At 51.5% G+C, this 12811-nt stretch overlaps 1 protein-coding gene and 1 long non-coding RNA gene across 3 annotated transcripts; one reads left to right on the top strand and one right to left on the bottom strand.

Moving 5' to 3' along the window:
- Window positions 1-41: 41 nt before the first annotated feature.
- On the bottom strand, window positions 42-2038 carry LOC137443045 (uncharacterized). Its single transcript, XR_010987813.1, has 3 exons — window positions 1829-2038; window positions 935-1056; window positions 42-643 (listed from the first exon to the last, which is right to left on the bottom strand). It is a non-coding gene; the product is annotated as an uncharacterized lncRNA (long non-coding RNA).
- A 162-nt stretch (window positions 2039-2200) lies between these two features.
- On the top strand, window positions 2201-10904 carry TXN2 (thioredoxin 2). 2 transcript variants are annotated; one of them, XM_068142355.1, is made up of 4 exons: window positions 2201-2258; window positions 2928-3145; window positions 5093-5216; window positions 10195-10904. In XM_068142355.1, exons 2-4 carry the CDS (start codon window positions 2928-2930, stop codon window positions 10309-10311), a joined length of 459 nt encoding a protein of 152 aa, XP_067998456.1. In that variant the 5' UTR covers window positions 2201-2258; the 3' UTR covers window positions 10312-10904. The 2 variants fall into 2 exon arrangements, with proteins under 2 accessions (XP_067998456.1, XP_067998457.1); XM_068142356.1 differs by having other exon boundaries at window positions 2217-2265.
- The last annotated feature ends 1907 nt before the right edge of the window (window positions 10905-12811 follow it).

Below are 12811 nucleotides of genomic sequence, written 5' to 3'. Positions count from 1 at the left end.
TTTTATTCCCCTCCAACTACCTTGAGAACTTAAAAGCACTGAATGAGACAGTCATGTGCATTTGTCTGTCACCTCCCTGTAGGCTCCTTTCATAGCCCTGAAGTTGCAAAGCAAGAGCAGCTTTGAGCTTGGCTGTATGACATCCCTGTGATTCCTAGGAAATGAGAGGCAAGGGGAAACAGGCTTTTACCTCAACACGTTTTCCAGCCCCTCAGCATCTAGAATATACTCCTCTGCACCTGGGTTTTCTGATACCCCAGAGTGGAGGGTGGGGAGTGTACCTGTTTATACCTAAATGTCTCCCAATCTTTCCAATTCTGTAAAGCCTCAGTTCCAACCCCACCTCTGTTTCATCCTTGGAGAGGCTGGGCAGCAGTTCAGGAAATGACAAATGAGTTCTTACTCCTCTTTGGGAATAGTGGGCTATGCTAGTCATGCTGCTGCTGCTGGAAGACCTTACATGTTCATATGAGGGGAAATAATCACCTTCTTAGCTGGCCTCAATCAGTATCATTTTGTGGGCTTTATATCCCACTGCCCCAGCTCCAAGACCAGTCTGGAAGTAGCTCTCATTGTAGTTGTCTGTGTGGTGCCATCACTTGCTATTTCCTTGATCCCACAGGCATTTTATTTCAGGATTGTCCTGGGGAAGAAAAGGGCCTGTCACTGAGATGGATTGATTTGGAGCCTGTTTCATTCCTTCCCTGTATGCAGAGACAGAATGCCTCCCTATTGTACATACCCACACATTCTCCAGATGTTTCCTCTTCCCTCCTCAAATTCCCACAAGAGATCACAGACTGTTCATAGTTTGTGTGTTCCCTCACTTAGAAGAGTGACCATGTTTGTAAAACCAGTACCCACCTACTCTTCCAACATGCCCCACGCCATCTAGGATTGGATGTGCCAACTGAAACCACAGAGGTCTTGCTACCTTTTGCTTCCAGAGGGTCCTAGGGAGCAGACACCTGAGTCCCATCCTTCATAGGCTGCTGAGAGAGTGGTGCCCTTTCAGCCTTGCTCCATCTGGGTCTGATGCCATCAGTCTGTAGTCACCTGTGGGAGCAAGGGTGCAACTTGGTCTGGGTTCCCTGTGCCACTGTGTCATGCAGATGAGAGTTGATCACTGTCTGCAGGACTGGGGAGTTGCAGAACTGCATCTTTCAAGGAAAGCTGAAAGAAGCAGACAGAGCAGCAGTGTCCTTTACCCAGCCCCAGGTGGAGGGGAGCTGCTGACTGGGACTGTGTGGGCAAGCAGGGCAGGGGAAGGCTGCTGCTGGACCCCATGGAATGCTACAGGCTTGTGTTGGAATGGCTGGAAAGGTGTCTGGTAGTAAAGGATCTGTGGGTGTTGGTTGAAAGTCAGCTGTACATGAGCCAGCTGTGTTCCCAGGTGGTCATGAAGGCAAACATCAAGAATAGTGTGGCCAGCAGGAGTAGGGCAGTGGTCATGTTCCTGTATTTATCCTGGTGAGGTCACACCTCAAATACTGTGTTTAGTTTTGGGGCCCTCACTACAAGAGGGACACTGAGGTGCTGGAGTGTATCCAGAGAAGGATAACAAAGCTGGTGCAGGGTCTAGAGCACAATTAGGAGGAGCAGTTGAGGGAACTGGGCTTGTTTAGCCTGGAGAAAAGGAAGTGGAGGGGAGAACTCATCGCTCTCTGCAGCTACCTGGAGAGCGGTTGTAGCAAGGGATGTGTTGCTCTCCTCTCCCAAGTAACAAGTGATAGAAGGAGAGGAAGTGGCCTGCAGTTGCACCAGGGGAGGCTTGGGTTGGGCACTGGGAAATTTTTTTTCATCAGAAGGGTCGCTGCGAACTACCTACCCGGGAGGTGTTTATACGCCGTGTAGACGTGGCGCTGCGGGACACGGTTTAGCGGTGACTGGCAGCACTGAGTTACGGAGCAGACCACCCGAGCGCGCAGCTCTCCCCGCTAACCGGGCCCGTTGCGCGCGTCACCCGCGGGGCTGCAGCACACCCCGCTCCGAACTGCGGTGCCTGTTGGAGGGTGCCGCCGCCAATCAGTACTCAGGACTCGCCCCGCGTGACAGAGCCCCCCGGCTGCTACAGCACAGTGTGCAGGGGCTTGAGGGACGGCCACCGCGACCAGTCAGAGATTGGAGCTTGGGCAGTGACCAATCGGCTGGGAGGGAGGACTCCTCGTCACTTGCGGGCTTCCTGCGGCGGCGGCCAATCAGCGTGTGGGTGGGGCGCTAAGCGGAAGTTTTGTGAGGCGCGGGTCACCTCCGAGAAGGTGTGGGGTGGGTGTTGTGGCCTGGGGGCGGCTCGGGGGATTTGGGGGTTAGGGGGTGTGTCTCGTGGTGGGCGGGGGCCCGCTGTATGGCTCCGCGGGTGGGAGAGCTTCCTGGCTAGGGCTTCCTGCCCCTTGGGGCTGCGGAGGGCAGTCGGGTCCCATGGCTTGGGGTGGTCCTGCCTTCTGGGGCTGGAGGAGCAGTAGGGCCCGCATGGTTTTGTGGGGCTATCCTTCCTCTCCAGGTTCGGGGCTGAGGGGAGACCCAGTGGCTGCAGGGCCTTGTCCCACTGGTGGGAGCTGTTGGGATCCCCACCCTGTTGCGGGAAGGGAACAGGCTGGGGGATGAGGCTCTGCTCAGTAGGGCAGAGAGAAATGGGGATCCTGTGCCTGGTGCGGGGGGCCCTGCCCCACAGAAGGAGGAAGCTGTGTTCTGTAGCTGGTGGCTCTGTGGTACGCGGGATTCCACTGCTAGGGTCTGGAGCCATGCTGAGGTGGCAAGGACTGGGCACAGGGACAGTAAGAGCTCCCATGTGATGTCCCATATGTTTCTGTCGAGAGCACCTCCTGGCATGAGGACTGTCTTGCTGAGGAGACTTTAAGTGGGGTACTGCTGCAGTGGAACCAGTTGTGGGGTGCCCTCACTCCACATACTTCCTCCTTTCCCAACAGATGGCCCAGAGGCTAGCTCTTCAGCGGCTGCTGTCCCTCACCCCCAGGACACTGCACCCACAGGGCTCCCTGGCACTGCGTGCTTCCCTGGCAACTCACGGCAGGGCCTTCAGCACCTCAGCAGGCTGCAGGAGCACTTTCAACGTGCAGGACGGCAGTGATTTCCAGGACCGCGTGGTGAACAACCCCAAACCTGTTGTGGTGGACTTCCATGCACAGTAAGTTCCCCCTCAGCAGCTCTTGTGCCCATCTGTGCCATCACACATGCAGGTGTGTCGCTGCTGCATTACTGATAGCGTGGGACTCCAAGCACAGCGGGCACATGAGCATGCCTGAGGGCTTCCCAGGCTGTGGAGATGCCAACCACCATGCTGGACATAGGGTGTTAAAGGGTGCTTCTGCCCCTGTGGCACTCTGTAGAGGTTTCACTTGTTGAGTTGCAGCAATGTAGGTATAGATACACCCTGCAGGAGTGTAAAATACAAGTGCCAGGAAGGTGTTCCTCAGAGCAGCATAGCTGCACCTCCCAAGTGCTTGGGTGTCACCACCCAGGCCCTGGCATTACGTCATCCTGCACAAGACACCTCAAGAAGCAGCTCTGCTAGCTCAGTTTTTCAGTTTTGTGGATTAAATAGCCTTTTATGAACACTACATGATGTTAACAGCTGTGGAAGAACACTACACTTGGAATACCCCTGCACCATCATGTTTTGTTTCAAGTTTTCATATGCTGCATGCTCTTGAGGTAGAGCTCCTGACAGCAAATGCCTTGAGATACTAGTAACGGCAGCATGATACCAGTGGCAGCCTTTGCTGTCAATAACAACACTTGTCATCCTCTTGCCAGTAAAAATAGATGTTACCTGCTGGATTAACAATTCTGATTAGCTCTGTTTCCTCATGTATTTTTCTAGTCCCACAACGTTGTCATGTGAGCCTGCTGTGGCTGATTCTGGGCAAAGGGAGCTCAAAAACTTCTGCTTTCTGTAGACTGTCAAACCAAAATGAACTTTAAGTAGGAACAAAGTTTGTCAGAGCTTCAGTTCTAAAAGAAAAGGGAACTTAGAGCTTTAACTCTTTTTTATTGTTATTGTTTTTTCATTTGAGTATGTTCATACCTGGTTCATAACTGCTGCAGTTAGAGGGTGCAGGGGTTATTTTCTGTGCACAGGGCCCACCCTGCACAGTCTCCTGTTGCTACACCTGGATTTGGAACAGGTGATCTCTCTTTGAACAGCTGCAATGCCTCTGAGTTTTGCAGCTGAAGGGGAATTTCTCTAAACCCTGCAGTGGGCATGGAGGGGAAGTCTATGATCTGATGATGGGGATAAACAGAGTTGAGTGTGGGCCGTGACTCCTGCAGCAACACTGGCTCTGGGGGTGCTTTGTGGTCAGCAGGGTCACAGCTTTGCCTGTGTGTGCCAGCAAAGTAGGGTAAAGATGAACAGCTATGAAAGGGTATGATGATGATTAAGGAACTGGAGCATCTCTTATGAAGAAATGCTGAGAGAGCTGGGGGTGTTTAGCCTGGCAAAGACTGAGAGGAGATCTGGTCAATGCTGATATTAAAGGAGCAGGAGGATGGGGCCAGACTCTTTTCAGTGCTGCCCAGCAATGGTACAAGGAGCAGTAGTCAAACTGGAACACAGGAAGTTCCATCTGAACATGAGGAAGAAATACTCTGAGAGTGACAGAGCACTGTAACAGGCTGCCCTGAGAGCTTTGGAGTCTCCTCTGGAGATACTCAAAATCCACCTGGATGCAGTCCTGTGCAACATGCTGTGGTGAGCCTGCTTTAGCAGGGAGGTTGGACTAGACCTCCAGAGGTCCCTTCCAACTCCTACCATCCTGTGATTCTGTGGATAGCTGAGAAGAGGGGGAGACTGCAAGGTGATTGAAATAACACTGAAAGTCCCACAAATGCTGAACAGTGATCTCTTCTTTCACTCAGCCCCCACCACCACACACCCACACAGAAGAGTGAAAACCCTTTGACAGTTCCTTTGTGAGAGAAATACTTTTCTAAGCTGTGGTTCAGGAATGATGTTTCCAGGCTGGCTCTCAAATGGAATGGTGATGGTAATGGCACTGGCATGCCAGTAAGCCTTCCATGGCTGTTTCTGCACTTGCCTCTTCTAATGTCCCCTCTCCTCCTTTTCCACTAGGTGGTGTGGCCCCTGCAAGATCCTGGGCCCCAGGTTAGAGAAGATGGTGGCCAAGCAGGGGGGGAAAGTGCTGATGGCCAAAGTGGACATTGATGATCACACAGACCTTGCTATTGAGTATGAGGTAGGAGTTGGAATTGCATGGACTTTCTTCTGCTGGTGGTGCAAAGGTCCCTCCCTGGGGAGCAGTGTGCCTGCTGCAGTGGTGTTGGTGGGGAGGGGAAGTCCAGTGCCTATAAGTTTCTGATCCCTCAGGTCACACATCAGTAGGTGGATTTCACTGTTTGGTTCCCCTCCAGCTCTGCTGCTTGCACTCAGCATCTCCACCTCTCACTCTGTTGTCCTCTGTCAACAGAGTGGCATCTGTCAACACAACTGCTTGCCTGGCCTCAAGGAGCCTGCAGCATACACAGCATTTTATTGTGTGCATGGTACACTGCTCAGGTGCAGGGCAGGAACGTGAGGTGACAAGCCCCAGTCTGCTCTGCTCCTGAACAGTTTTTGTGCAGCCAGCCTGTCCTTTCTTGCCCCTCCTTGTTCAGGATTTCTTGCTGGATGGCAATGTCCCACCCCTATGCCACAGCACAAGGGGACTCCGTGGATGTTGTTTAAACAGGTCAGAAAACACACCTAAGCAACAGGAGCATGCATGTTACTCTTGTCAAGCCCGGCCCTTAGTGCTTACCCTGGTGTCTTATATGCCTGTTGGGTGTGTTCCCTGTGCTACCTTGCTCCCAGGAAGGAGCAGAGTGACTGGAGAATGGAATGAATTTGGTTTAAATTATTTGGGTTTGCCCTGTGTCTGTGGTTAGGTAGTTCAAGAAACACAAAAACTCTTTTGATTGATTGATCTCACCTTCTTGTAAACAACATCTCTGTCTATGGAGTCAGGGCATCCTGCTGCTGTGTCTTAGAGGGAAGAAAGTGCTCAATTTTCACTTGCCTGTCACACAGATGGAGCTGCTCCCCCTCTGCAGATGCAGTCCCACTCCCAGGATGGAGGCCAGCACAGGAAGCTCCCTTAGTTGCCCAGCAAAGTGTGAACCATCTACTGAGCAAGCTGTCATTTTGTAGAGCCTGGAGGAGCTGCTCTCTGCCATTCCCTCACCATGCCAAACCAGAAAGAGAGGGAAGTAGAAACAGCTTGCTCCCTCCCACTCTTTCCCAAAGAGACTTTTCTGCCTGTTTTGTGGTGGCATGTCTACCCAGCTGGCACCCACAAATGTGATGCAGCCTCAGGTGCTCTCCTCAGGATGGTGTGCTGGCAGATGTGCCCCAAGATGAGGAAGATGACTGCTGGCTCCTGAACAGGGCTGCATAGCCTGAGGGTGCTGGTGAGAGGAAGTTGAAGAGGGTGAGGTTGTTTCAGTTGTGGTCAGAAAATGTGTAAATCCTAACAGATGCAGGCAGGGCTTTGGTAGCAGCCATACTAAGGAGAGAGGGTGAAGAGACTAGAGATTATTAGCTTAACTCTTGTATTGTTCCAAGTCTTCCAGTAAATGGAATTAGCTGGGATTACAAGAGGATAATCTCAGATGACTGGAAAACAGCAAACAGAGCATATGCATGTGGAGGTCTTCTAACAAGAGTCTGAAAGTTGCCAAGTTGTGCAGGTTTGGTGAGGCACTGCTTGGACTCTCTCACTGAAGGGAGTGAGCAGCATTACATACAGCCTGCTTTGTGCATGCATCTGGCTGCAGAGTCTGCCTGTCTCACAGCCCAGGTGGCATAGGTGCAGGCAGGACTGAGGCTGCAGACAAGGGCCAGCTTCCAGCTATCCATTGTGGAGCCTTCTATACAAACATGATGTTTTGGATATACAGGAGGGCCTGGGAATCATCACTGTGTCCTCTGCTCGCAGTATGATGCATGTATCTGGTCTTGGCCATTATCCCTGTGGCCAAGACCCCATCCTTAGACAGTGTGATTAGGATAGCTGCAAACAAATAGGGGTAAAGGAGAAAATTTTCTTTGTATCTTCATAGTCTGGGGCATCCTTTTCAAGGTAGAAGTTTGGTTTATGTGCTGAGCATGTGCTTGGTTTTGCTTCATCTTCTGGGAAGCTGCTGCTTAAGGAGATGTGGCCATAAGGAGTGATGAAAGAGGGACCAAAGGTAGTGCTTTGGAAGAGATCAGGAAACCCAAAGGTGGTGTTCAGGAGGGATCAGGAAAGATTGGTTTGTTTTAAAGCCATCCCTTTTGGGATCAGATGTCTGCAGGCTGAGAGAGATCTTGTTTTGGCCAGTTTCAGCATCCATGCCACCCCCGTAACTCCTCCACTGGCTGCCAGGAAGTCTCCTTCCACCCATGTTTATTCTCCTGCCCATGCATGCAGCCCCCAGCTTGCCCCCCAGTTGCACAACGTCCTTTTCAGCAGCCTTCTTGGCGTGGGGGGAGGCAGGGGGAGGGGGAGATACCCCTTGGAAGAGCTGAGGAATGCTGGCACATTCCTTCATAGCCCGCTGCCTGCCCTTGGCTCCTGGCCATGGCGGCTTAGCACGGAGCGGGGACGCGTTTCCTGCCACCAGAAACAGCCCCAGCGCTCTCCCCTGGCCAGTTATGCCCAGTACAAATGTTCTTTCTCTGGGCATTCTTCTTTTTATCTAACACCTTTCATCTCTGGTTGTGCCCTTTCCCCACTGCTCCAGCCTGCTCCTGACCTCTCTCCCCAAGAGCAGAAAGGGGGCAGGGATACTTTTGTTTAATCTGCTGTCTCTTAAAATTCTTCAGATTCATCTCTTGCCTTGGCCTGTTGCCTGCGTGCATGGCCACTGGGAAAGGGCAGCCCCTTCTCCAGCCACTGTGGGTGGGCAGCTCAGGAGAGCTAGCTGCTGGATGCAGGGATGGTCGTTCAGCAGCACAGCTCGCTCTTATTTTACTACTCATTCTAGAGCCTTCCCCCTGCTCCATTGTGTGGTATCCGCGCTCCTATAAACGCCCCAGTCTCAGATGAGGAAGACCATTGGTCTGGGTGCTGCCAGGAATAGCTTGGATGGCTCCTTTATTTATCTGTGGTCAGTGTTGATCACAAGCAGCTTGACTTTTCTGTAGAAATGCTCTTGAGGAGGAGAGTTTATTTAGGTTCAGTGCAGATGGGGACCAAAAAAAAACCACCCAAAAAGGCCTCAACTTTGCATTCTAGAAATTCCCATGACATTTGCTTCCCAAGCAGCAAAACAAAACTATGTGCTCCATTAATGTGCTGCCCTTGCTGCAGCTAGTAGGAAGGAAGCTCTCAAAAGCATTGTGTTTCCTGGGCAGAGGCGAGTTGCTCAGTGCCCCTGGTTCTCAGCCAGCTCTGCAACACCAGCCCCAGACCTGCCACCCATTCCTGGGGCTTGCTCACTAGCACAAAGGGAAAGAGAGGGAGGGATCGAGGCTCTGTGAAGCTCGTGGGTATGCTGGTCAGCATGCAGGGTCCTGCAGCTTGTTAGCTGCTTCTCTCTAGCACTTGGAAGAGTTGCCCATTCCTTACCCAGGCCACAATGGTTGGATGCTTAGTGGTGCTGTTTGGTTTTTGCATGGAGCTGGGGCAGCTGTGCTTGGAATTAACCCACCTTGAAACCAAAGGGAGGCTCAGCAGAGTTTTGCCCTTCTCAGTGAGGGAGAGACCAGTCAAGGGCAATGCTGGTGCCATCCTTTCTCACCCCTCAAATCACACGGGAGCATGCTGGCAGCACACTCACCAGTGCTGGGTCCCGAGCCCAGGCTATTTGGATCTGCTCTTGCCAGTCACTAGGAGGAGCTGAAGATTGTGTGTTTCAGCAGCCCCGTAGCTCCTATCCCTTCAGAGGAGTGCACAAGCCCTGCAGGACAGGCTGTGGGGAGCCACGCTGGACTGGCCGGCAGGGAATGGGTGGGAAGGGAAGCACAAAATGTCTCTTTCATCTCAGGCTCCCGATGGGAGAAATGCCAACCCTCTGGCGAGTTTCCAGAGGAAGGATTTGCAGATCCTAGCTGGCAGCACATGTGGGGATGGCCCCACAGACTTGCAGGGAGGCAGCAGGCAAGATAAGGACAGGACATGTTTCATGGTGGGGAGGCTTTGCAGAGATAAGGGCCCCAAAGCTGAGGGGTCGGCAAGACAACCAGACCTCTCTGCTGCCACAGCTCCCTGAGCTCAGGTTGCACTGGAACAGCTTGCCCAGGGCAGTGGTGGAGTATTTAAGAGTCCTTAGCGTAGTGCTTAGGGGTATGGTTTAGTTGAGGACTTGTCAGCATTAGGCTAATAATTGGACTGGATGATCTTAAAGTTATCTTTTCCAATCTAGGCAATTCTGTGGTTCTCTCAATCATACCCTCAGGGTCTCTTCTGTCAGCCAGCAAGACCCTGGGGAGCATTGTCCTTTCCACCACTGTTCTCTTGGATAATTCCCAGAAAGCTTTGTTCTGGGCTGGAAAAGCAGCATCCAGAGCAGCAGAGCTGCCTGCTGGTTCTGATCAGAGGGACTTTTTCACTTCTTTCCTAATCATCAGGAGTCTGCAGTGAGCAGCCACTGGTGTGTGAACAGCTAAACCACTGAAAACAGGAGCAGAAAAGGAAAGATGGGTTGGAAGGGGTTGTGATTGCTGTGCTGGGATGAAGCAAGAAATCTGCTTGTGCAGTGATGAGTGGAGGAGTCTCCTCTAGCTCCAACTCCAGTCCTGTCTGGAGAACACAGGCCCAATGTGACACCACCCTGGCTGTAAAATGTCCAAAGGTCATCATGTCTGAGAGGCGTCCTGGTAAAAGACTGGGTTTGTTTACTTATGATAGGACAAAAGGCAAGAAGAGGAATTTGTACTGGAGAGGGAAAAGCTTTGCCTTCTTTTTATATTAGCTTTAGTTTGGTCTTAAAGATTTTGGGGTCTTAAATTCCAAAGCCTGCTCAGCCTTGACTCGGTCAGTGCAACATAAGCTGGAGCAGAGGCAATGCCACAGCGTGAGGAGTAACCCAGAGCCCACCACAGCCTGTGTCCTGTGAGCAGACAGGTTACCCCAGAGCAATGCACACCCAGCTCCCCCAGCCACTGCTCCTGCAGAGCTCCATTTGGGACCCAGGTGCAAGTGGGTTCCCTGCAGCCTCTGCTCACCCCTGTCTTCCTCTTTCTCTTGTCCTCAGGTGTCAGCAGTGCCAACCGTGCTGGCTATGAAGAACGGCGACGTTGTGGACAAGTTTGTAGGGATAAAGGATGAGGATCAGCTGGAGGCATTCCTCAAGAAACTCATTGGAGCCTGAAGTAAAACAGTGGCTGTACCTCTGCCTCCAGACACGTCCATGTTGTGCATTCCTTGCCTGGGAGAGCTGAGGGGCACACGAACTGCCTGCCTTGTGCAGCCTGGGGGGTTTCTTCTGGTTTGAGGTTTTTAGGAGATGGACAGTCTTGTAACCCTTCCTCCCTCCCCCCCTTCTCTTGAGCAGCAGCAGTTTGAAAGGGCGCCGAGGAGCAGGGCTGCTTATTCTCAGCCTGGGGAATGCAGCTGGAATTAAAGGCTGTGTTTATCAGCAAGGAGCTGACGCGTGGAGCTGCTGCTGAGTTAAGAGGAGGAATGGTTGGTTTTTTTTCTTGCCTAGCATCTGATAGCCCAGAGCAGAGGGCAGCTGCTCCCTGCAAGATGTAAGTACATACCTGCCCTGGGTGGGCTTGTTTAAAGCTGAGAATGCCTCTCGCCTGAGAAAGCTGTCTCTTTGTCTCTCTGTCCTCATGTCTCTGGGACAGGTACAACTGCTCCACAAATCCATGAGCTCCCAGCACAATTTTCTAAGAGAATATAGAATTATTTTATGGATCTCCTTTTGTAGGACTGCAATAAAAAGAACTTTATCGGTCACTGCTGTCTAGCTGGGGAATAAAACTTGATTCTCAGAAACGACAGGGAAGTCCCTTGTCTGTCCAGAACGGTGAGAGGGAGCAGCAGCAGCACAGTGGCTGGTTTGTAACGATGGTTTAGGAGAGGCAATGTGCCAGAAACCCCATGTGAATTGCTTTCATGGGGGTTTCAGTACTGCTTCTGTGATCCCCTTTGGGTGATTGCTGGATCCAGGCTGCTGAAGGAAGGACTTCCCTCCTGTGTGCAGAGGAACAGCAGCTCGTTGCACATAAGGCACCTGCCTTCTGCTTGCACCCCCTATGCTTTTGTCCCTCCACTCCTGCCTGGGGAGCCTGAGAGCCTCCCTCACCTTCGTGTGAATGATTAAATGTGCTCATGCAGGTGAGCCCTGACAAAAGGCAGTCTTGTCACTTTAACTGCCCTGACCTTTAGACTAAGGGAGGCTGTTGTGTGCTTGCACTGCAAGCAGCCTTCAGCCTTTCCCATCTCCTCCTCCTCCTCCTCATATACACCTGTTAGTCAACCTGGCATCTAAGTGCTCCCAGCCTCCTTCTGTGCTTGTAGGCAGAGTACAGCACCGGCGCTGATGCCTGCTGTAATGCTTAATTCCAGTTTGCTTATCTAAGCTGCATGAGAACATTGTAAATGCTTAATTACCATGTACAAACTGCTTTTTTTTTTCCCTCCCCAGCTTCTGTTTCCTTCAGTCATTCTTAACTCTGCTTTGGCTTTGCTCCATTTCACCTTCCTGTCATAGGTTGTTATGAGCACCCAGGCAAATCTTTTCTGCACCTTTGCAGTAATGATTTAGGAGCAGGGGAGTGGTGATCCAAGTGCTGCAGACATCGCTGCTCCCACTTGCTTCTGTCACCCAGGAGGCCTAGGCAGCAGCAGCAGAAGGTAGTGCTGGTCCCCAGAGATGGGTGTCTCCTTGTCCAGGCTGGGCTGATCTTGCCCCCAGAGCACTGCTAGAGGTGATGTCACTTGGATGTAATTTGGTCGAGTTGGTCAGTTATTATCAGCAATAACTAGTATTGTATTTTATTTGGGAGACCACAGAAGCTATGCTGCTCATGTCCTGCTCATGTTTCAGGCTGGGCAATTTGCCCTGCAGTTTTGGTGTTCCTGCTCTGTAAACACTTCTAGTAAAGACTGTCTCCATTTTCCTGCACGAGCAGGAAAGGCAGGGGAACGGCGTCATGCACCCGACAATAGCCAACTTCAATGCTTCACCATCCTACAGAACAGGAAAAAACACAGTGACTTTGCATTGTGTAATTAAGGGGCAGTATAAATTAGCTATTTTATCACTTCCTTCTAAGGAAAAGTGGCTCTAAGGTGCCATTCAGCTATTAAAGTGCCAGCATGCTTTAGGGTACATTATGTGAAAGCCACAGCTGTTTCTTTGAGATAAATGCTGAAGACCCACATGTGTGGTGCCCTGTGGAAATCCCTCAGACACAGCATGATGGGTAGATAGGAGAAGGAGGGGTTTGGGGGCAGCTTGAGGTTCCCTCAGTGCTTTGCACAGTTTTCACCACAGGACAGGACTCGAAGCACAAGGTTTTCTGTGGCAGGCTCTCAATTCAGCTGCTCATTTTCTGGCTGCTTGAGGAGGCTTCAGGGATTCCCACAGCTGCTGTTAATAGCAGAGGAGGTGCAAGTGGGAAGCACTACCAGCAGCGTATTTATGTAGCGGTTAAAAGAAAGGTTGCACAGTAATTTTCATGCCACCTCAATGTGATCTTGGTCTTTCTGGAGAGAAGAGAGCTGAAGCAATAGGTAGATCCTCAGCATTAGCTATGTTCTCCATGTCAGCTGAGAAAATATTTCCTCCTCCTCCTCTTGTTCCAGCAAGGATGCAGTGGGGTTTCCCTTTTGGAGTTAACTATACCAGATGCTTCTCT

Source organism: Melanerpes formicivorus, unplaced genomic scaffold (genome assembly GCF_026170545.1).
Source record: "Melanerpes formicivorus ecotype bairdi unplaced genomic scaffold, bMelFor1.0.p_v2 SCAF_8, whole genome shotgun sequence".
NCBI classification, from domain to species: domain Eukaryota; kingdom Metazoa; phylum Chordata; class Aves; order Piciformes; family Picidae; genus Melanerpes; species Melanerpes formicivorus.
Note: the sequence above shows the minus strand (reverse complement) of the source record. Positions and strands in the feature narration are given on the sequence as shown.

Excerpts from the sequence above, each read along its gene's own strand:
- TXN2 (XM_068142355.1), top strand. The coding sequence starts at position 2,928 with ATGGCCCAGAGGCTAGCTCTTCAGCGGCTGCTGTCCCTCACCCCCAGG. Across the intron at positions 3,146-5,092 it reads GTGGTGGACTTCCATGCACA|GTGGTGTGGCCCCTGCAAGA; the intron begins GTAAGTTCCCCC and ends CTTTTCCACTAG. Across the intron at positions 5,217-10,194 it reads ACCTTGCTATTGAGTATGAG|GTGTCAGCAGTGCCAACCGT; the intron begins GTAGGAGTTGGA and ends TCTTGTCCTCAG.